At 45.8% G+C, this 24,057-nt stretch overlaps 1 protein-coding gene across 1 annotated transcript; it reads right to left on the bottom strand.

Annotated features, from left to right (window-relative positions):
- Positions 1-545: 545 nt before the first annotated feature.
- LOC103351930 (histone H2B type F-M-like) lies at positions 546-950 on the bottom strand. The gene has a single exon (XM_008273011.2). It carries the CDS (start codon positions 948-950, stop codon positions 546-548), a length of 405 nt encoding a protein of 134 aa, XP_008271233.1.
- Between the last annotated feature and the right edge of the window lie 23,107 nt (positions 951-24,057).

Here is a 24,057-nt window from a genome sequence, read left to right on the forward strand (position 1 = left end):
TATTACCAGGCACTTGATCCTATTTATATGACCACTTTCACACTTAAAGGATTAAGTGTCAAAGGATTACTTTAAATGAATACTTTCCCTTGAACATGGCCAAAAATAATGGGCAACTGGGATTTCAGGGTTATTTTCTAGGGGGCTTTGGGCCGTTACAGTTCTCCCTTCCCTTTGCCTTCATTTTCAAGAAGAGCTGTGGATGTGTTTGGATGCTATGGGACTCACTCGGGGAAGGGACGTTAGAGAAGCCTACTCGCACAAAAGCTGTGCAGAGTTCTCAGGACCCTTGAGTCAGAAGCACATCTGAGGAATACACACACATTTGTGCTGAATCTCCTCGTGCTCCACACCCTCAGGCTCCTGGCGTTTAATCATCAGTTGTTTGGTTTGCTGCATTTCCCTTGCGAATTAGGACTGCAGAATCAATTGTCAGTGCCAGGCCTGAGGCCTCTCGAGCGAAGCAGTGCTACAAGCCTTTTCTGCTGACTTGGGGGCTCTGAAAAGAGCCGTTGTGGGGAGAGGGGTGGCCAGGCTGAGGCGGCTCAGCTGTGGCTGCTGTGCTCCAGGAGGGCGTTGATGGCCTGCATGTCCACGGACAGGCCCAGCTCGCGGGGCAGCAGGCGGCGCACCGCGCTCTGGATCTCCAGAACGCTGAGGGCCACTCCCTGCTTTTCGCGGACCAGCTGGGCGGCCTCGTTGAGGATGTGCTCCAAGAGCTCCTTCAGCAGCGTGTCCAGGAGGCTCTTGGCCTCGCGGGACAGGCTGAGGTTCTCATTCTGCCTCCTCAGGATCCTGGAGAAATAGGGGGCCAAGCTGAGATCCCAAGTCGGGAGGCGGCGGCAGGCCCGCCGGGGGGCCACCCGCCTCCAGGAGGGCGACGGCGCCTTCTTGGGCTCCTGGCTGACCACGCTCTCCTCACAGGTCCGCTGAGGTGAGGGCTCAGCCATGGCGACCTCGCAGCCGCTGGCGCTGCACGCCGGCCGGCTTATATATGCTCGGGACCGGTAAGTCTCCGTCCCACTCCGCGTCTGACTGGACAGCAGCTGTTGCTAGGCGCTCCGGGCTAGCGGATTGGACGGCCCACCTGCCCGGAACCGCCTCAGCCAATCACGGTGGGCGCGGGAGTGAGTTCCTGAATGGCAAGAAGGGAGGGGGCCCCGCGGAGTGATAGGTGCTGAGGGCCCATCTGCTAAGTGCTACTGCGGGATGGGACCCGTTGAAACGTCATGTCCACAATGACAACATTTGGAATTTCAGCTCCTGTTTGCCAGGCTGTGACGTCAGTGCCCCAAGGCCTTCTCACCAGAGACATAGCAGTGGACAGCTCTGAGGCATTTTTCTTCAATGACAACCAAGTCTTAGACAGGGATAACACCCACTAGGAAATGCCAGTGTAGGCTAATGAAGGATGCTATGGGATCCACTCAGCGAAGAGGTACTGGAGAAGCCTACTCCCACAGAGGCTGTGAAGTGTTCTCAATCAGGTCCCTTCTGTGGTCAGAACCACGACTGAGGCGTACACTGAACATTTTGCCCAAACTCCAGTGTCCCCGGCCCTCAGGCTTCTAGCGTTTAAGCTTCAGTCATTTTGTTTGTTTGCTGTTTGTCTTTCCTAATTCAGTTTGCAAAATAAAACTGACAGTGCGTACATCATGGACAAAGCCACCCTAAAAGTGGGGGGACACTCACGCCCCAAGCCTGAGGTCACTTCTCCTAATTCAGTTTGCAAAATAAAACTGACAGTGCGTACATCATGGACAAAGCCACCCTAAAAGTGGGGGGACACTCACACCCCAAGCCTGAGGTCACTTCCCCGAAGCAGTGCGACCGGCCTTTTCGGCTTGTCGGGGGCCTTTTTGGCTGAGTTGGGAGCCCTGAAAAGAGCCGTTGTGGGGAGCCTGGGGGCCGGGCCTGAGGCGGCTCTGCTGTGGCTGCTGTGCTCCAGGAGGACGGCAATGCCCTGGATGTCCGAGGACTGGCCCAGCTCGCCGGGCAGCAGGCGGCCCCCGCGCTCTGGAACTCCAGAGCATTACCCCAAGATGATGGAGACTGGCTGGCACAGTTCAGGCTCTCTGCCACTCACCCTAGAAATCGGACACCTTTCACAGCCCTGGCCCAGAGCAGCATGTTGTCCCTGGGGTAGCTGACGTAGGGGGATGCTTTCTGGGGTTCTTCCAATGTGCTTTACGGAAGGTACATGAATCTTTGATTCTGTCTACCCCCATCCGATGTCTTGCCCTGAGAGGCCCAGCTCCTGATGAATCCCCTATCTTCTGTTGTCTCTTGCCATCTATCTCTCAGGAATAAATCACTTCATGGGCTCTTCTGTCCTGCTGAACTTGATCAAGTTGTCAGCTGGTGCACAGTGAATTTGATTTGCAGATGCCCCTTAAAAAAGATGGTTCTGCACTTCCGAGTGAACACACCTGTAGTGAACAGGTGACCTTTTTCATACTGGTAAAGGGAAACGTCAAGGAAAATTCGATCCATTGTCCTTTACCTTGGATGGAAAAAAAGAAGAACAGCTTCTTGAGTATTCTGACTAAAAACTACAAGCATGGCACAGTAACTCCTGCAAGCAAAGCCAGAGGGTCGTCAACTGTAGATCTGATCCTGTCTGGGGGGGGGGGGGGGCAGGGCACTCAGCCTGCACTGAGGCTTTCATAGGATTCCTACAAATAAAGACCAGGTAAGTAAGGAGATAATCCACAAAGAAGGCACTACTAGCACAAAAAAGCGAATGAAAATATGAACTTCCAGATATAGACTTTGAGAAAGTATTAAAACTGTGTCTATCATATTTAAATACGTAAAAAACAAAACCTAAGAGGCAAATGCGTTTTGCAAGTTATTTGTAAACGAACACATTTAAAGAATGATTTTGCAGGTATTGGCATCCATTCTTTTTTTTCAAAGTTTGATTGATTTGAAAGGCAGAGTTAATAGGGAGAGAGTTGACACAGAGAGATGTTCCATCCACTGGTTCACTCCAAAATGGCCGCAAAGACAAGGGCTGGGCCAGGCCAAATCCAGGAGCTTCTTCTGGGTGTCCCACGTGGGTGGAGGGGCCCAAGCACTTGTGCCAGCTTCTGTTGCTCTCCCTGGAATGTTATCCAGGACCTGGAATGGAAGTGGAACAGCTAGGTCTTCAAGCACAGCCCAGATGGGATGCTGGCACAAATGCAGGCCATATCATTCATCCTTGAGAGAGATCTTGAATTTTAAAATACTTCCTATTTTAGTAATACTTTTCACTTTCTCTGGTTATTTTTTTTAGAGAATTACATTATTTTTACACCGCTTGGCTTTAATTTGTTGACCATCTTATATTTACATTCTAAGTAATTATTGCTAAAAAAACAATTTTATATTTGGTAAATATTAGGGCTACAGTATAGCACTAAAGTATACTCACATCTGACTGCTATGTGTTCAGTGGCAGTGTTTTTTTATTTTCTCCATTTCCGGATTCTCTGAGGGTGACTGAAATGGACAATTAGGTCCCTTGATATCCAGTGACACTCTGCAGGCCAATGTAGTTGTGTGTGCGGTGTTCACTGAGAATCAGCTCAGTCGAGGAAGGCACATCCCTGGCTAAGAAGAGAGTATGCATTGAAAGAAACATGGCTCAAACATGTCCACTATTATTTCTCTGGCCTAAATGCCTTGGGTCACTGATTTCAGAATCTTTCAAGCAGAAGCTGAAATTTCAGTATCGGAGTTTTTTTTAAACTTTTATTTAATGAATATAAACTTCCAAAGTACAGCTTATGGATTACAATGGCTCCCCCCCATAACATCCCTCCCACCCGCAACCCTCCCCTTTCCCAATCCCTCTCCCCTTCCATTCACATCAAGATTCATTTTCAATTCTCTTTATATACAGAAGATCAGTTTAGTATATATTAAGTAAAGATTTCAACAGTGTGCACCCACATAGAAACACAAAGTGAACAATACTGTTTGAGTACTACTTATAGCATTAAATCACAATGTAGAGCACACTAAGGACAGAGATCCTACATGAGGAGTAAGTGCACAGTGACTCCTGTTGTTGACTTAACAAATTGACACTCTTGTTTATGGCATCAGTAATCACCCTAGGCTCTTGTCATGAGTTGCCAAGGCTATGGAAGCCTTTTGAGTTCACCGACTCTGATGATATTTAGACTGAAGGGAGGAGTATCGGAGTTTTTAAGAGATGACACTTCCAAGTAGTCCTGCAGCGGCTCATAGCAGACATGCTCTCCGCATCTATTTACTCAGCGCTTCTGGGCAGGAAGGCGGTCCAGTTCGGTAGTCTGGAGCAGCCTAGCAACAGCTGCCGTCCAGTCAGATGTGGAGGTGTACCGAGACTGCACTGATCCTGAACATATAAGCCTCCTTGCAGAGCCAGGTCGCCATGGCAGAGCCGATGGCTGAGGAACATGAGCAGACGAAACAAAATGAACAAGCTGAAGTAGTAACTTACGTTCAACTGTTTATTTCTACACTGAGAGGCAGAGAGAGAGAGAGAGACAGAGAGAATCTCCTGTCTGCTGGTTAATGACAGCCAGAGTTTTGGGCTGGGAGCACAAATCCAGGTTTCTCCTGTGGGTGGCAGGTGTCCAATTATTTCAGCCATCACCACAGACTCCCTGGTTCTTCACTGGCTGCGTACTGCAACCAGAAGCCACGAAGCAATCCCACTCAGTTGTGGGATGCGAGCACGTTAACCATTGGACTAAACAGCCGCTCCATCACTTCAAATGCTAAAGGGCCTACAAATAGGTATTACTTACTGAACTTAAATATGATTAATTTTAATTTTCTTTGAAAGTTAGAAAAAGAGCGAGGGCTTCCAGATGCCGTCAACAGCCGGTGCTTGGCCAAGGTGAATCCAGGAGCCTGGAATCCGTTCTACATTTCCCATGTGAGTGAGAATTCTCCAGGTAATTGAGCCACTACCTGCTGCCTCTCGGGATGTATCGTAGCAGGAATCTGGGATCAAAGTGCCACCAGGACTAAAACACAGTCTGTCTTGTATGGGGTGTGGGGGTCCCAGGAAATTTATTTTTTGTTTTTTAATTAAACATTTAATTATTTAAAATGCAGTGTGACACAGAGAGAGGGACACACACACACACACACATACACGAACACAAACCCATGCCTACACTCAGAACTTCCATCATTTACTTCACTCTCCAAGTGGCAGCAATGGCTGAGTCTGGGATAGGCTGAAGCAAGGAACCCAGAACATTATCTGGGTCTCCCACGTGGGTGGAAAGAGCTCAAGCACATGGGCAATCTTCCACTGCTTTCCCGGGGACATTGGCAGGGGGATGGATGGGAAGAGGAGCAGCCAGTAATTGGACCAGAGCTTGGGGCCCAGCCACCCACATGGGAGACCAGCATGAAGCTCTTGGCTCCTGGATTCAGCAGCGCTCACACTGGCATTTAGAGCCACGTGGAGAGTGAACCACTGGATGCAAGAGATCTCTTTCCCTCTCCCTGTAACACTTTCAAATAACTCCGTAAATATTTTCTGGAATGACCACATAGGATTCTTAGGCAATTTTACTAACTCTTATGTTTTAATGAAGCTGTAATAAATTTATAGACATGGACATTTTAAAACACCGGGACTAGTGCTGTAGTTCAGTGACATAAACTAATGTTGGTGAACCAGCAACGCCTAACAAAGTGCATTTTCAAGTGCGGGCCCGCTAGAATTGAGATTTTGAAATGATTTCAATGGGGTCCAGCAGGGGCGCTTAGCAGATAGGCCATTAACACCAATAGAGATTCGGTGGGGCACCCTCTTGTCTTGCCATCCAGGAACTCTCTCCTGCGCCCACCGTGATTGGCTGAGACGGTTCCGGGCAGGTGGGCCGTCCAATCCACTAGCCCGGAGCGCCTAGCAACAGCTGCTGTCCAGTCAGACGCGGAGTGGGACGGAGACTTACCGGTCCTGAGCATATATAAGCCGGCCGGCGTGCAGCGCCAGCGGCTGCGAGGTCGCCATGGCTGAGCCCTCGCCTCAGCGGACCTGTGAGGAGAGCGTGGTCAGCCAGGAGCCCAAGAAGGCGCCGTCGCCCTCTGAAAGGCCACAGACGCCCAGGCCGGGCAGCTGCTGCGGCCCGACAGCTTGCACAGCTTCGCTGCCCACTTCCCCGGGATCCTGAGGAGGCCCAGTGAGAACCTCAGCCTGTCCCGCGAGGCCAAGAGCCTCCTGGTCACCCTCCTGAGGACGCTCTTGGAGCGCCTGCTCCGTGAGGCCGCCCGCTAGGTCCGCGAAAATCAGCGCCCAGCTCTCAGGATCTGGAGATCCAGAGCACGGTGGGTTGTCCTTGTGGACATGACGTTTCAACGGGGTCCCCTGCCATCGCCTCATGGTAAGTCTCAGAAGCTCCAGCGGTTCATTTGCCTCTGTCCTGGCTGAAAGCAGAGCTTCACTGCCTTTTTCTCCAATATCCTTAATTTCCTGTTGTGCTGATCTGTTGTTCTGGCCTCAGGCCTGGGGCGTGATTGTCCTCCCATTTTTAAGGCACCTTTGTCCACTAATGAAGCACTACCAATTTTATTATATATGTTTCGTAGAACTTATTCTGGCACCCATATCGGATTGGGGCATTACAGTCCAGGACCTTAACACGCTGTGCCACAGCCCCTGCCCTGGAAATGAATCTTACTTACAAATATAGAAAATTCTATTTGCAAATGTTGTTGAGGTGGACATATGGTGCACGTGATGCAGTGGTTAAGAATCTGCTTAGAATACCCATATAGTATATCAGAGTCCCTGGAATGGAGATCTGGCTCTGCTTCCAATTCTAGCTTGCTGCTATTGTACACCGTGGTAGGCAGCAAGTTGTAGCCCAGGTACCTGTGTCCCTCCCACCCACCTGGGACATACAGATTGAATTCTTGGCTCCTGGCTGTGATGTGCATTTGGGGATTGAACTGCCATTTGGAAAATCTCTCTGTGTCTGACTCTCTTGCTCTCTGCCTTATCAATAACAATTAATTAAAATGTGAATATCAATTATGTGGACTATTCTAAGACATGTGAGTCTCAAATAATGAGAAATGAAGCACAAGAAAGTACAACAATGCATTATTTTTTTGAACAGGGCTCCACTTGCTCACAGGATGAATGTGAACAGGATAGTATGCTAAAGAAAGATTGCCAAAGTAGGCCAGGTGTGAATGGTTGTAATGTCACCTCCAGAGCTCCTCTTAGTATGAACAGAGACTGGATACACTGTGAATTGGAACTATCCTCAGTATTTGCACTTGTTATGATTCAGGAATAGTAGAACAAGCTTATGGAAGTATTTGGGAAACATACCTGTTGCATATGGAGACCAAGAAAGTCTACCGTGAGTTTAACTGCAAGTAAATACTGCTGGATGGTACCTCAAAATTGTTGTGCATCAGTGGAAAAACACTTTGGAAGCCCAAGAAGCACATACTTTTGCATGTGGATATATAGATATGTATATGCAATATTTCAAAATATAAATACATATAATATAAATAAAATATTTCACTAAACCACTAGACTTATCATTGCCGTTGCTGCTCCTTCAAGTGCCACTGATTTTAGCATGACATTCAGTAATGTTCCAAGACTTGTCATGCCTACTGATCTCATACATCTCTCTTATCATAAGTAACTTCTGAATCAGAATCATTGGATTATTTTATTGTGTTATTCTCACATTTATGAATTGAGCAAATCCAATCAAAGTGTTAGCAAAACATTACTACAGAAGCATGAAAACATGGCCGTGGATGGAAGACAGCAAGTGTGGTGGGACTGACCCAGATGCATTCTCTGCATGGGAGTATAAAAGTTAGTTCAAGAACGGAAAGTGAGTATGCAGCACATGGTAACTCACATCAGGGATGGACTGAGGCCAAGAGGCATCCCGTGAGCCATTGTGATCTAAAGATGTGTTTTGGTGAAAAGTTAAACTAAGCAAAGTGTTACTGATTAAATACTAAACATGAAGGGTTTTATTCTAGTTAATATTCAGATGATATTTTAGATAAATTGGAATAAATACAATATTGTTAAAATTAAAAAATATGTAACAATTTACCAATACTATACAAGGAAAATGATATTAAAAGTAGAAAGAAACCAATGAAAACGTTTTCAACATTACATATACTACAGAGTTCATTTCAAAATATAAGTGCAGTGTGGTGCAGTGGGTTAGTATGCAGCTTGCACCGCTGGCATTCAATATTAAGTGTTTTGTTTGTTTGTTTGTTTGTTTTTTGTTTTTGTTTTTGCCCCAGCCAGTCCTATTTCAATCTAGTAGTTTCCATTAATCTGCCTCTGAAGCCATGGAATATGGACTGATTGCTCACGTCTTGGATCTCTGCTACTCATGTGAGATACTGGATATAGCTCTGGTTTCCTGGCATCAGCCTGGTCCAGTCATGCCTGTGACTGCCATTTTGAAGTGAACTAGCAGATCGAAGTTCCGTCTCCTTCTGTCTCTCCCTCCCTCTCTCTCTCTCTCCCTCAATCTCCCTTTCCACCTCCCTCTCTAGCCTTTCACTTACTCTTCTTTTGAAAGAAGAAAGAAAGAAAGCAAGCTAGAAAGAAAGAAATATAGTTTTAAAAATCTTAACTGAGAACTCAAAATACACTAGAGAAATAACTAAATCAAAAAGTTCAGAAAATAATACCTATTCTTCTCTTCTTTAAAAGCTGAAGATACTACTCTTACTTGTTCCATTTCTGTTATCTGATTATGTCCCCTTACTGTCTATAATTGCTTGTCTTATAACAGCCAAACGTCATAACTAGCATCTATGAAAAAGAGTTGATAGTGAGGTACAAAGAGTGTACCTTGAGATTCATTCTGCTCTCAACCAGGTAAAGAGGAGCTTGCAGCCCAGAGAGCCACAGCCTCTGTTCCAAGTGTGATCCAGAACCTCAGAGACACACGAAGAGTCTGCATTGGCTATTTCGCGATGGAGCAGAGAGGGGAAATCTGTGATTCAGTGGGTGTTCCTTTTGCCTGCTGGAGGATACTTTGTGGGATATGTTGTGTACTTCTAATCACAGTGACTGCGATGTGAATCTACAGCTATGTGTGGACATATGCCCTGCATCGCCAATTCTGAAAGGAAACAATAGAAATCAGTTGGCAGAATGAAAAACATGCCTCCTGCCTCAAGCTATGTGAATGTTTAAATATTTTATTTTGCTCACACCAGGCACGTGTTTGCCCAGATAAAGTTCACCTCATTAACTTTACAGGCTGAAAACCCAATTCCTGTTCTGTGACCAGTACCCTGGGGTTCGTGGGTTTCCTGACCAGCAATGCCCTTCCTTTCTTTGAGTTTACAAAGTCATTTCCTCACTGGAGGAAAATAAGAGTAAAATGAGGTGAGGAAGAAATTTGCACATGTGGTCCTTTACTATTTCTCCATATTTTGAAGGACTTTAAAAAGAAATCTAGTATCACAATTGCCTGTAGCTAAGCCTTGAGAAGCATTGCAGTGGAGAGTGAGAACACAGGGTCTGCTCTGCATAAGAGGTCAATCCATTTCTTGCAGTACTGCTCTGATTTCATTTGAGGGTTGTGACAGGACAGCTCTGCCCCTCATGTCCTCTAGCTTTGCTGTGAAAGCCTCAGCCTGTCGTAATGTTACTATCTGGGTTCCCAAGACCTGCCTGCACAGAGCTAATTGTGAACACAGTGAGTCTCTGATATTGCAGCTAGGAAGGGAACAGAAGGTTTCGATGGACCTGATGCGTGTGCAGGTCTTTAATCATTCAACACTGGGACTTTGTTTTAAGAGACAAAGGGAGCATTTTAAAGTTCATTGTAAAAATGAACTTCATGGCTAAGGTATCTTGGTACAAAAAAAGTTTAAATCCATGCATTCTTTTTCCCATAGACCCGTTTTCCATGAACTTTTTGAAAGCCTACAGTAATGTTTTGGATGGTATTGTCATAATTTTTAGGCATAAAATATTGGAGGATTTTCAAATTTTTTGTCCCAGGTATTGTATTGTTTAGATGAGAATTATAACTGATCCATACACAATATAAAGCAGACAATGGCCATGCAGTGGGATGCACATTATGTCTGTGTTAGTCTACAATGTTTGAAATAACATGGACTCATAAGCTTCCTATCTTGGAGGTGCTAGTGCCATCTTGGTCCCAGACCTTCAGGAAACACATGAAGCTACTCTTCATGTGATGTCTCTATCATCTCAGGCAGACTTACTACATGGAAGATAAGGAAGCCAACACAAGAAGGCAGAGGCTCCCAGTCTTGTTAAGAACTACCACTGAGGCCGGCACCATGGCTCAATAGGCTAATCCTCCGCCTGCGGCGCCAGCATCCCTGGTTCTAGTCCCGGTCTGGGCGCCGGATTCTGTCCCGGTTGCTCCTCTTCCAGTCCAGCTCTCTACTGTGGCCAGGGAGTGCAGTGGAGGATGGCCCAAGTCCTTGGGCCCTGCACCTGCATGGGAGACCAGGAGAAGCATCTGGCTCTGGGCTTCGGATCAGTGCAGTGTGCCGGCCGCAGCACATTGGCCGCAGCGGCCACTGGGGGGTGAATCAACGGAAAAAGGAAGACCTTTCTCTCTGTCTCTCTCTCTCACTGTCCACTCTGCCTGTCAATAATAAAAAAAAAGAACTACCACTGAAATTGGCAAAGTATCACTTCTGTTGTACTCCATTAATCCAAGTGATCAAAATTCTCCTGAAATAAAAATGTAACAGGATTTGTGTACAGAGACAAGACACCATGGCCTTTAACAGGAAGTAGTCTTTCATTGTTTATGCCAGCATAAGGGCCAGGTGGACTTTCTTATCCAAAAGCATGAGCCTGGAACAAAGAGGGGATTTTCCCTTATATGGCAATGTGCAGACATTTAATTGGATAGTCTAATGTTCCACGTTGGCCACAGGAATTGATACAATTCTGGGCATGCATATATAGTTACTGATGAGGTTTTTTACACAGACATACTGAGCTGTACGCTGTCTAGCAAGGGCTAACACCATTCCTCGGAGCTAACAAGCAGGACCCAAGCAGACAGTAACTTCACAGGCAAGTAGACCTCAACCACATTTCCTTCCTAGGACAGATGTCTCCCTTTTTCTTCTTCTGTCCTTGGGTAGCCACAACTTTAATCATGTCACTTAGAACCAAGTTTAACTAAAGCAAAGGCCTCTGCCACATTCGCCTCTTTGATGCTCCCACCCTCTCTGGGTCTCAGAGCCTCATCGTGGTGCAAGAACTTGTATGCCCACAGCATCATGACACATGCAGCTGGTATTCTCTTGACCAGGGTCTCTATGAGACCAGACATGGTTTATAGAAATAAGGGCACAAGACATAATGCAATCAGACAAGCCTTTACATGAACAATCACAGCACATATCAGAGATTTGAATCGACTAAAGGTTACAAACCATCTTCCAAACAAGTCTTTGGTGTTCCAGGCCTTCCAGGTCTGGGCCAGGACACAGGTGACCTTTCTCATTTGATGACTAACTTTTATGACCTTGCCCTCATCATCTGTTTGGAAACAACAGTTGCTTAGATTAAATTTTTCCCAAACTCCACCTTGAGAAGCAAGTAAATAATCTAGGGCTCGGTGGTTTTGGTAGATAGCATAGGACATTCGAGTCTGTTGTTTGGCCAACATATTGAGAGCTCTTGCAGTTGCATTAGTTATAATCTTGACAGCAACCTGTCATCTAATGATATGGTTTGGGACGGAAATCGGAGTATGATATCCCCGGGTCTCATCTCGCATTAGGTTGAGGAGCTAATGGTGGATTCATGAAATGTGTACTCTCACTCCCACGACAGGCCTGCACATGGACTATGGTAGCTGTGCCCTCTTACTGTTCACGTACAAGTAAGGTGACTTGCTACACCCCATGATCCCACATGAGTCTAAAGGACTGACACTGGTCGTGTGCTTTGGTAAAGCAGAGTTGTGGTAACACCCTGGCTGGATCAGGTCATGTGAATACCTGAGCTATAAGATGAGGGGCTCAGGCCCACAGAGGGGAGGCAGATTAGAAACAACCAATGCAACAAAGCAGGCTGTCCACAAGAGGTTAAAGAAAAAACACTAGGAGAAACTTCTTACCACAATCCCACTCAGCCAGGGAGGTTGTCACCAGTCCTATTGCTAAAACATAGGGGTAAAAGTGGACTAACAGAGAGAATTAAGGGTTTTCATTGTATTATGAGAGACAACCACTATGAAGAGGCAAGAAAAGCAAGGATTAGTGATTGACTTTATCAGGAAGCTGATTGCTCAGTCTTCGGCCGAGAGTAAATCAGTGTCCTGAGTGACTGAAGCAAGACTCTCGCCCTCCAGAGTATCTCTGCAGCCACTGTCCCTGGTGATCTCTTTTGGGCTGGCTCGCTTGTTTCAGATGCTCATTTTTGTAGAGTGTTGCTGGATTTGAGCTGCACTCCTGTTTCATGCTGCCGGCTTCACTCTGCTGTGGCGGAACCAGGGAGCTATCTCACCCATCTTGGTCATAGCACGCCTGGCCAGGTATATGTGAGGTGCAAACCTATCTATCTCTTTACATGGGGAACTGGAAGAGACATGATAAGGGAGATGTGAGCCTCTTTAGGGGAGACACCCTGTTGACTCTCATCACTTTGCCTGCCTGGAAGGAGAGCTGGCCTGAACAGGAGGTTAGTACAGAATAGGCAGCATATCCAAGAGGAAGATCAGAGCCCTGCCTGCACTGTCCCTAGTCCTTCCGCCGAGCAGTGGTGGTTATCTTGGAAGCTTGGTGGAGTAAATGGCTTTTTCATCTTGGAGCCAACAGGGTCTGTTTCTAACCTGGGAGCCCTTTGGCCCCAGGGCCGTTGCACTCGCCCAGGCCCAGCTCTTGATAGAATTTGGTAGAGGCTGGCTTTTGTCAGGAGAGTTGTTTGCCCAATTTCCAGGCTTTCCATATTGAAAACTGATGCGCTTGGGTGTTGGTGAGTCTCCTTGGGTCTCTTTGAAGGCAGAACACTGAGGAAAGCACCTACTAGTGGGCTGGCCACACATCTTGACATTGTTTCTGATGCCTAGATTGCTCTTTGTGTTCCTGGTCCCTGTGTAAAGAAGACCACAGAAACAGCCTTTAGCATGTCAGCCACGGGGGTGCCCGGTCTCATCCTTAATCTTTGAGGGCCTGTTTTGACAGTGTATTCAGTGAGCCAACACAATGCCCATGAGGAGAGCTATCTTTTAGATACAATCAAAACATGATGATTGGATTAAATCCTCTGTAAGTTTTTATTTATTTAAAGATTTCAGTTATTTATTTCAGAGGTAGAGTTACAGACAGTGAGAGGGAGAAACATAGAGAGAGGTCTTCCATCCTCTCTTCACTCTGCAGATGACCACAATGGCTAGAGCTGGGCCAATCGAAAGCCAGGAGCCAGGAGCTTCATCCACATCTCCCAAATGTGTGCTAGAATTGGAAACAGAGACGAGACTTGAATCTAGGAAATCTGGTATGAGCAAAGCTATTCCAAGCACTTAAACTTTTGTGCTAAATATCCTCCCTAGTCTCAACTTTTGCCTAATTTGTGCAAGAGTGACAAGGGCTGAATGAACAACGCTCATTTATTTTTTAAATATATTTTAAATATACTTATTTATGTATTTGAAAGGCAGAGAGGTAGAGAGAGGGACAGACAGAGAAACGAGAGATCTTGCATCTTCTGGTTCATTCCCCAAATGGCCACCATTGCCAGGTCTGGGTCTGGCCATGTCTAGGAGTTTGGAAGTCCATCCAGGTCTCCATGGTGGGTGACAGGGATCAGAGAACAATGTTGACTCTGCTGTTGCTTTCCTAGGCCCATTAGCAGAGAGCTGGATTGGATGTGGGGCATCCAATGGAGTGGGTGCTCACATGGGATGCATGCACTGTAAGTGGCTTAACCTACTGTACCACAACACGGGACCCAATAACCCTCTTGCTGTGATATTCAGCTGGGGAATGCAGAGCTGGGGCTGTGGTACTCACCTGCTGCTTTGCTCTTTCCTTATTCGATAATAATTATGGTGATTCAAACATCCTTCTCCACTTCTGGGAGTGGGATATGTATCTTGTCCTTTACACCAATTTTGCAGCCAGTATGAGAGTTTAGTTGCCTCTTTTTCTTAAGGCGATTGTAGTGCTTATATTCCTGTTCGTACATTCTAAGATACATTCTATGTCCTCTTGACCCAACTGCTTTCTAGTTGTTACTCCTTTTTTATAGGTTTGAAGATGAATTACAAAGCAATGGGTGATTTTCAAATTCGATGTCTCCTTAAATAGATTGCTGCTTTTCTACATCTGTGGATAGAGAACATACCCAGGAATGTCAATCCTTTGTGTTGTACTTTTATGTGACTTAGACTTCAATATTTGGTCAGTTTTGTTTAGATTCTTATGTGCATTACTCAAAAGATTTATTTATTTTGAAGTTTAGAGACACAGAGAAGGGAAGGGAGGGAGGGAAGATGGAAGGGGGAGAGAGAGAGAGAGAGAGAGAGAGAGAGAGAGAGATTGAGATTGATTCTATGTCTGCATCTCTCCCAGACAGCTGCAATGGCCAAGGCTAGGCCAGGGCAAAGGCAGGAGCCAGGGGCTTCTGCCAGGTATTCCCCATGGGGCCCAAGGACCCAAGCATTTGGGCCATCCATCTTCTGGCACTTTTCCCAGGCCATTAGATGACAGCTGGATCAGAGGCAAGGCAGCTTGGACTAGAACTATCACCCCAGTGAATGCCTGTGTTGCAGGCAGCAGCTTTACCTGCTATGCCACAATGCCAGCACCTCTTGAGTAAATTTTTCAAACAGATTACAAATAACCATTTAGTTAGTAAGGAGACCTGCATAGGATGCCACTCTCCAACAGCAAGATAAAGGCTACATAAAGCACAGAGTCAATACTTGAGCCTGTAAGAGGAAGGAGAAGCATCACGTTGGAGAGACCTCCACAGAGAGAACTGCGCCTTTGATGCCCACCACTTCAGAGAAGAATGGGACCAGGGAAGGATCCTAACTTCCCTGAGGAATGCAGGTGGGAAGGGGAGAATTTCACCTCTAGACCTCTCTGGTTTCAGTGGAGACAGAATATAGAAAAAATAACATGTTTCATCAGGGTCACCATTTACTATTATTCTAGAACGACAATGAAAAGGTGAGAAATAAAGAGGATTCCTAAACAAGGAGACACAGTAGCTGCCATGAGATCCACAACAAGGAAATCCCCGCAGGTGCTGGCACAACTTTCCCATCCATTCTGGAACAAAACGTGGGAAGGCAAAGGCTCCTTGCAAAACCAGGTTCCTTTTCAGAGGAAAAAAAAATGTCTGCTCCAGTTCCAACTATCTCTATTTCCTTCTTTGATTTTAAAAGATTTATTTATTTATTTGAAAGACACAGTTAAAGAGAGGCAGAGGCAGAGGAAGAGAGAGAGAGAGCGAGAGAGAATTCTTCCATCCATTGGTTCACTTCCCAAATGGCCACAGATCCAAAGCTCCGCGGATCTGAAGCCAGGAGCCAGGAGCTTCTTCCAGGTCTCCCACACAGGTGCAGGGGCCCAAGGACTTGGGCCACCTTCTACTGCTTTCCAAGGCCACAGCAGAGAGCTGGATCAGAAGTGGAGCAGCTGGGACTCGAACCGGCATGCATATGGAATGCTGGTACTGCCGGCAGCGGCTTTACCCACTGCCACAGCGCCGGCCAACCAACTACCCCTATTTCACTAAGTGATTTAACCTGCACTATGTTAACTGATGCAGATTTAAAGTGGTACTGTTTGTATCAATATACTCTGTAACTATTCTTCCAAAGCTGTTGTTACACACCCCTTTTGATATTTGAGAAGCCACTTAGAGAAACACAACCGTTAGCATATGTTGATGGACTCATGGATGCTTTCCATTTGTAAATTCAGAAATACACTAGGATTGCAAGCTAAGCTATGTTAACACTGTACTCTAAAGGCACTGTGGAATAAAGCATGGAAGATAGAGGGGACTGACACCAATCCAACATAGGAAGGAGAGTTGAAAAACGTGGTTTGATGGGACAGTCAGGGGCGTTAATGAAAGTTGAGTATTTGTGTCCATGGGTGACTGAGGAAATGGAATACCTAGTGAGGAATCGTGATCCAATGGTGTGTTTTGCTGAAAAGACAAAAGCAGCAAAAGTCTTTTTCTACTTAAATAAGGGCCCCAAGCATCCACATGGGGAATACAGTATCAGTCAGACAAACATAGTCCAGTCAAACTGGTTACAACATTGCCCATGGTGCTTTGCTAGAGATGGGGTTGAGAGGCCACAGTGCACCCTCACTACTCACCAGTTGTAAATGCTGCCCCGGCCATAGGAGCTGTGGCAGCCAGCCCTCCCCAGCCTCCCTGGTTTGGAGGGTAACAACTCACAGAGCAGCCCCACTGCTACTACAGATGCTGCTCAGACTATCACTTTTGCTCAGGATCACAGTAGGGGTATTCCAAGTCAAGAACAACTGCAGCAAAGCACACAGAGCAATTCCAGTTCCAGAAAAAGAGCCCAAGAAAGGATATCCCCTCCCTGCCTACCTCACAGCATAAACACAGAAACTCTAGAGACGATGAAGACTTGATAGACAGTTTAACCCATGGTGCCCTAACTGTGGCATTGTAGGTAGTTTGCCAGCATCCCATATGGACACTGGTTCTTGTCTCCACTGTTCCAGTTCTTTTTTGACTTAAAAATTTATTAGAGTTAAAGACCTCCAGCCACAGAAGCATGGAGGGGGGCTTCCAAGAAAGGAAAAACCTAAAGGGCCCATAGCACTGGGGTTTTTAAGTACAATTTTGAAGGAAAAAATCTTGACAATGAGATTGGCATTCAGTTACCGAGGGGGCGCAAATCCCATCAAAAGACCTGATTTACAATTCTCCATCCTGTCTGGTCTGCTCATGATAAATCAAAAATCTATCCAGAAGTGTGGGATAGGTGGCTTACTTTCACAATAAGCTATGAGCTCAAGAAGATCTCCATTGTTATTCTTACGATAAATTTGGAGATTCTAAAGGAAAGAGCGTGGCCTGTCTGCTCTTTCTAAAGATAATATTTTGGTGTAGATCGCAAGCATTTTACACCCCAAATTACATTGGGAAACCACCCTGACTACATATTAACCCATCTGACTCATCACATTCCCCCCTTAACAAGGATGTATCCTAACATCTGTTAGGTGGACTTGGACGATGATCGCTCTGGCTGCTTCATGCTGAAAAGGGGCATCTTTTGAAAGGGGAGTCATGACAGGGTTCCAGCAGGAGGTGGCTTCTCCAGAGGCATGCAGTTGAGGCCTGTAAAAACTGTATCCATCGGAGGTCTCATGTACAGTACCACTTAGAATTTTACTTTTTCAAGTCTGGAGAAATAAAATCTAAGATGCAGTTTAAACTCACAAGATCTAAAACTGAGAACGGAGTCATTATTAATCCATGAGCTAGTTTTCTGATTGAGAAGCAAATAGAAACTGACAGAAGGGGTTGATAATAATCAGGTGGGCTTTCAGGCCTTGACAGTTATCTCTTTGTCTATCTCTTTACATGGGGTACAACATAAGGGAGATATTCTTTTGACTTCCATTACCTGGCTGGCCTGGGAGGAGAGCTAGCCAGTGAAGGTAGGTGGCATTTTTAAAAGGAAAACCTTTTTAGTTAATATACAGTTCTGCCTGCAATGTAGCTGACCCCACTTGGCCATCCCCTCAACAGCAGTGGTTACTTTGGAAGCTTGGCTGAGTGAAGGGCTTTTCAGCTTAGAGTGAACAAGCTCAATGGCTCTGACCTGAGCCCCTCGACTACAGGGCAGTTCCAATTCCAGTAACCCAACTCTTGGCTGGCATAGCTGCCAGGGCTCTTCATAAGCTGACTTCTGCTGAAGCCCTGGCTTTCCACATTGAAAACCAATGCAGTGAGCTGGCCTGTTGGGTCTCCTTGATGGTAGATCACTCTGTACAGCAGCCATTAATTGGCCTACCACCTATCTTTACATCACTTCTGCAGCCTAGCTTCCTCTTCCTCCTGGTTTTTGTTTAAACAGACCAGAGGAATTGTTTTAGAGAATGCAAGTCAAGGGGGTGCTCTGTTCCTAATCTTCGGATGCCTAAACTAGAAATCTGGAGTCACAGGCATTTTTTTTTTTTTTGGACAGGCAGAGTTAGACAGTGAGAGAGAGAGAGACAGAGAGAAAGGTCTTCCTTTTTCTGTTGGTTCACCCCCCCAATGGCCACTGCGGCCCGCACGTTGCGGCTGGCACACTGCACCAATCTGAAGCCAGGAGCCAGGTGCTTCCTCCTGGTCTCCCATGCAGGTGCAGGGCCCAAGGACCTGGGTCATCCTCCACTGTACTCCTGGGCCACAGCAGAGAGTTGGACTGGAAGAGGAGCAACCGGGACAGAATCCAGCGCCCCAACCAGGACTAGAACCTGGGGTGCCAGTGCCACAGGCGGAGGATTAGCCTAGTGAGCCATGGCGCCGGCCAACAGGTATGTTCTAATAGTGGTTTTTCTTTGAGGTTGACAATGCCCATGAGGAAATCTATGTCAAAATGATGACTACCTTATCTCTTGTAGGCAGCCCATAAACAAGTCATAGACAAGTCAAGGTCAATCTTGGCTTGTGGAATTCCTGGGATGAGAAAGTCACGTACTCCCATGTTGAAGGAGGATGATTAAACAAGAGCACTCTGCTAAAATTAACTATGTTATGACTGGGTTACAGAAAGCCCGATAAGTTGCTTGCATGTGTTGTTAACTTCTGTGTTGCCTTGAGCTGCAGCTGGTTATGTATAAAATATCACTGAGACCCTGGAATAAATGAGCCTTGATCAGCCTTGTTGCCTTGGCTCCATTCTCTGCAGCCTTGTCCCTCTTTTCATTCCCACTCCCTCCTTCAGGTTCCGTTCGACTGGTGTGGCAGGCCCGCACAATCTCTAAAATTTTAAGTCATTATTAAAACTCTCTGGAATCATCTTTTAAGCTATCATTTTGCCTATGCTCTTATTACGTAAAAAATTATCCATCCCTTTTATAAGGTCTAAAGATCAAATTGTACATCCTAGGGAGTCCTTCAGAATATAATTAGTTTCCCATCTTGAAGAGAGGAGAGAAATGAGGGAGCAAGTCATGCTTCCCATATCCCTTACTGACAATAACAGCGGCAGGCCCAAGAGAGATTTCTTTAAACCCATTGTTCAGTGATGGTTGGAACAAATTCTCATGCACAAGATTGTTATTCACCAAGGATATTATTTTATATTCTAATAGAATTTGAATCTAGTTTTCCTTTTATTGAAAGAAAAAACACCTTAGGCCATTGATGCCTAGTCAGCAGTCAGCTACTTGGGACTGCCTCTGAAACAAAAGGTTCAGCAGCTGCAAGATGGGTCTCAAGGGTAACTGTAGGCTAGGGCCCGATGTGCCAGGGACAGGAAGTCTGCTGGAGATTGTTCACCATTATGTTAGATTTAATGGGAGAGGGCATCCACCGGAGCAGGTGGGCACCCCTCCAGAGATTCCTAAGGAGAATCTGATGGGTGATAGAATATAGAGCAATTTCTACAAGGAGGCTCCTGCCCCTGTAAGGGACAGACTGTAAGGGACAGGCTGGAGGCCCTGCAAAGAGATAATAACCTTATACTCCAAAACCAAAAGCCAATACTGGAAGTGTCTATTTGTGAGACTGTCAGTCAAACCAGTCTCAGGGATGAGGAATGAGGTCAGGATGTGTCTCTGGAAGTCATCCTGTGGATTAATGCATGTGTATTCCATACCATCTCAAGTTATTGGGAACCCTCAGGCAAAATAAAATAATGGGGGCAGTTGTCACCTCATTAAAAAAAAAAAACTCTCCTCCACTGGGATTAAAATCTCAAGAACAGTCACAAGCCATAACAGAAGAACCCTAGTTACTCACTGAATAGACCCAAGGACTCTATGACACTCTAAGAAGAATTTAATGCATATTGGAGCACATGCAGTGGAATAGAGGCAAGAGGCCAGTTAGCAGACAGAGTTCTGAGATGAGGAGTCAGAGTAGAGGGGCTGGCACTTTTTACAACTCACTTAGGCTAACTGCTCCATCCTCTATCTTGGAAGCAGGCAAGGTTGTGGTGCAGAAAATGATGAGCCATTTCTCTGTAAGCTCGAGGTCAAAGAAATAAAGTAGATGGTTTGCTTCCTGGCTGGAATGAGAACATCAAAGAAGAAGTGTAGTTCAGGTCTAAGGTCTCCTGAGTTTGAGAGGTCTCTCAAAACTCTCTTGCTGCCTGTGGTGTCCAGATGTGCACTGAAGCTCAGAGGGAAGGGAGGAAGGTGAGGGTGGGGCGTGTCACCCATTCTCACTCAGTCTTCTGCGCCTACAGCCTAAGGTGTATATTTGTCAGCATAGCACACGCAGGGGGTGATCAGTTCCCTTACTGGTGGTGTTTTAGACTGGGTCTCTGCCTGGTGAAATATATACTGTTGCTTTGTTTTTATGCATAAGAAAAATAGTTGTTCTAGGCCTCTTATCCTTGAGTCTTGTCTAATAGGCCTGATTTCAAGAATGAGCCTTCCTGGCGAATGACATAGCAGAGGTGATTTTAAGCTAGAGTTTGGTGAAAGAGTGCCAATCCTGGCTATTACCTAGGCTGGTGACTAGGTAGGTGAAATCACAAAAAACAGAGTGGGGGAATGAAATCCACCCCAGTAAACATCCTCTGAGGTATATACCACATAGGAAGGACCTGACAGACGTGGCCCAAAAGAGGGAATTTAAGAAGGAAGATGAGAAATATACAGATGCTGAGACTTGTCTATACAAATTCAGGACACGTGAGGAATTAATGGGACTCTAGGTCACAAAGATACCTGTTTGCAAATGAGATAATCAAACTGTAGCAGAAATAACAGATGAAATTTCTAGGAAATACTCACTAATGGGACGAGGGAATTGAACTTGTTGGAATCAAGGAGACCTGGAGAGGTACAGAAAGCACTTAGAGGAGTAAATTCCCAGTAGTGGGATGCTGGGTCATATGGCAGATCTATTTTCAGATTTCTGAGGAATCTCCAAACTATCTTTCACAATGGCTGTTCTATTTTACATTCCCAGCAACAGCGTATTAATATTTCTTTTCCCTAACATGCTCGCCATCATTTATTGTTATGGAAAGGCACAGGAATCCAGCTCAGCCCAGCCCTCCCACCTGCTCCTCTAAGGCACCCAGGAGCATGAATGAAGGTTGTCCTGAAATTTGGACAGTAGATCAGATCTAAGAAGAATACCATTGAGTGAACCTATGCTGAGTGAAGTTTTTTTTAAAGATTACTTTTCCTTTCTTTTCCTATTGAGTGGCAGAGTGATTGGAGAGGGGGGAAACAGAGAGAGGAGGATATTCTCCATCCAGTGGTTCACTCCCCAAATGGCCAAAGTGCTGGGGCTAGGCCTGGCCAAAGCCAGGAGCCAGGAACTCCAACAGGGTTGCTCACGTTGGTGGCAGGGCTCAAGCACTTACTCCGCCCTCTGTGGCTTTCTCAGGCCTATTAGCAGTGAGCTGCATAGGAAGCAGAGTAGGCAGAATTTACACAAATATAATCAAATCAGCACATGAAAGAGTTATCTGTACCCCCATGTTTATTGCAGCTCACTTCACACTAGCTAAGATATGGAATCAACCAAGATGTCCACCAATGGTCTGATATGGGATGATGACATCACAGGAAGCAGCATAACCCACTGTGCCACAGTGGAGGCTCCAGGTTAGGCATAAGGGATCATACCACTTGTTTTTCAGGCAAGACTTGGAAATCAGCAGTGATAATACTCCTGCCACAAAGGTGGAGATATATTGTGCAAAGTCATCCTGAATTATTTTAAATGCTACATAGACTGAGAAACAGCAGGAAAGTAACAGATATCTGAGAACAGTGTGGAGATCCCAAATGGCTGCCAGGCAGCATCCTCTGTGAACAATGGGGGTTTTTAGTCTGTGTAAAGAGTGATGACAAGGAACCCCATGTCTCTTGGCCTTGGCTCTGGTGGGGAGGAGAGTGGGGGAAGTCTCCCATGTCCATATGAAGTCACAAGCTTGTGCACATATAGCTTTGGGGTTCCGATTCACACTATCATTATGATCAAACCCTTTGCTGGAAGCAAACACAGACCTGTGTTGAATCTGATCCTGATCCTTTCTGTGGAGCCCAACCTAAGCTGGAGCCTTGAAATGCTCTCAAGAGCAAAGCCCAACCAAGAGCGTTGATGACTGAAAAAGCAAACACTGGAAATGACAAAGTATCAAGAACCTAAAGAAGAAATCAAAGACGTACAACTCTGAGCTCTTATTATCAGGATTTAATTCTTAAAATGTGGGTAACGTATCTCAATAAATGACAGGACGGCAGAACACATATGGAAAAACAACCTGATATCAAAGAAAATATCCAGAAGTGAAGAATGGGTTCTGTGGGTCAAAAGAGTCATGAAATATAGAAGAAAGAAACGCCTCCGAGAGAGAGAGAGAGAGAGAGAGAGAGAGAGAAAATGAAGAGGCATTGATTTGTGAAGGCACGTGAGGATCGGACTAGACAAACAGAAGTTACTCCTTATTGGTTTTCTTGAGTGGAATGTCAGCAAATTGGGGAAGAACAGTATTCAAGGAGGATATAAATGGGAACTTTACAGAATTAAGCGAAGGTGTCCTTCCTTAGTCCAGAGCACACGCCTGAAAGCATCTTGTAAGCTGATGAGGAAAGGAAACTGAGCACTCATCATTGCTGACAAAAACACACATCACCAATACGTGAATGGCATACGTGAATAGCTGACCTCCTCGTGTGAGTGAAAGAAAGCTGACAGCAAGTGCTGAGAGAAGCGGGATGTGACCTGAGAGGTGCATTCCTAGGAAAAGTATCCTTGAGCAGCGGGCTGTGACACACTAGAGATGACGTCACACAATCTGAGCATGGACAACCTGGCAGCTTCTGCTCCTGGAATTGCAGTAAGCTCTGAATCCTCAACGATGAGGGTCTTCAGGAATTACCTGAGGCACACACAGCTGCCCAGGCAATGTTCCCACGCATCCAGAGGAGGGTCTACATCCGAACACAGACACAGTAAGTGGATATGGCATTCTGGCTTCATGCCCAAGGCAAAGTATCTGCGATAGACCATTTAATTTCAGTGCTCACATTGGCTTTCGTTGGTCACGAACTAAGCATGCACTTTGCCCACTCCTATCTGCATGCCCTCCCTTCCTGGGGGTGGGAGGGTTGATGGTGAATAATTATCCTGCCTGCTAAACTCCGTGTCAGTGTTGCCTTCCTGCAGAGCCCACCGATAAAATGAGGATATTTGCAGGCTAGAAGGAAACTAACAGAGTTCTGGTTCCCAGTAAACAGCAGGTCAAAGGACCATCCCAGTACAATGTCATAATAGTGAAAATGACTTCAGAAATTTGATCTGACATGTAAGAATGAATGGTAATGGAATAAATTACCAATGCAGGGTAAATGAAAAGAAACCATGAATGGAGCACTTCTAATAATGGTGATACCTACTTGCACAATCATGTTACCAGAATCTAATTCAATTCTATAAAATAATAAGGTAGTCTGGGCCCAGTGCAGTGGCATAGCGGGTAAAGCCGCCACCTGCCATGCCGACATCCCATATGGTTTCTGGTTCGAGACCTGGCTGCTCCACTTCCGATCAGCTCTCTGTTATGGCCTGGGAAAGCAGTGGATGATGGCCCAAGTCCTTGGGCCTCTGCACCCACATGGGAGACCCATAAGACGCTCCTGGCTCTTGGCTTCAGATCGGCCCACTTCGGGCCATTGCAGCCATCTTGAGAGTGAACCAATGGATAGAAGACTTCTCTCTCTCTCTGCATCTGCCTCTCTGTAATTCTCTCTTTCAAATAATAAATAAATCTTTTAAAAAATAATAAGGTACTCAAAGTAAGGAGTACTGACGTCTTTAATGTTTAAGAGTGGCTGAGATAATTGTACATGAATTTG

The sequence above is a fragment of the Oryctolagus cuniculus genome, chromosome X (genome assembly GCF_964237555.1).
Source record: "Oryctolagus cuniculus chromosome X, mOryCun1.1, whole genome shotgun sequence".
NCBI classification, from domain to species: domain Eukaryota; kingdom Metazoa; phylum Chordata; class Mammalia; order Lagomorpha; family Leporidae; genus Oryctolagus; species Oryctolagus cuniculus.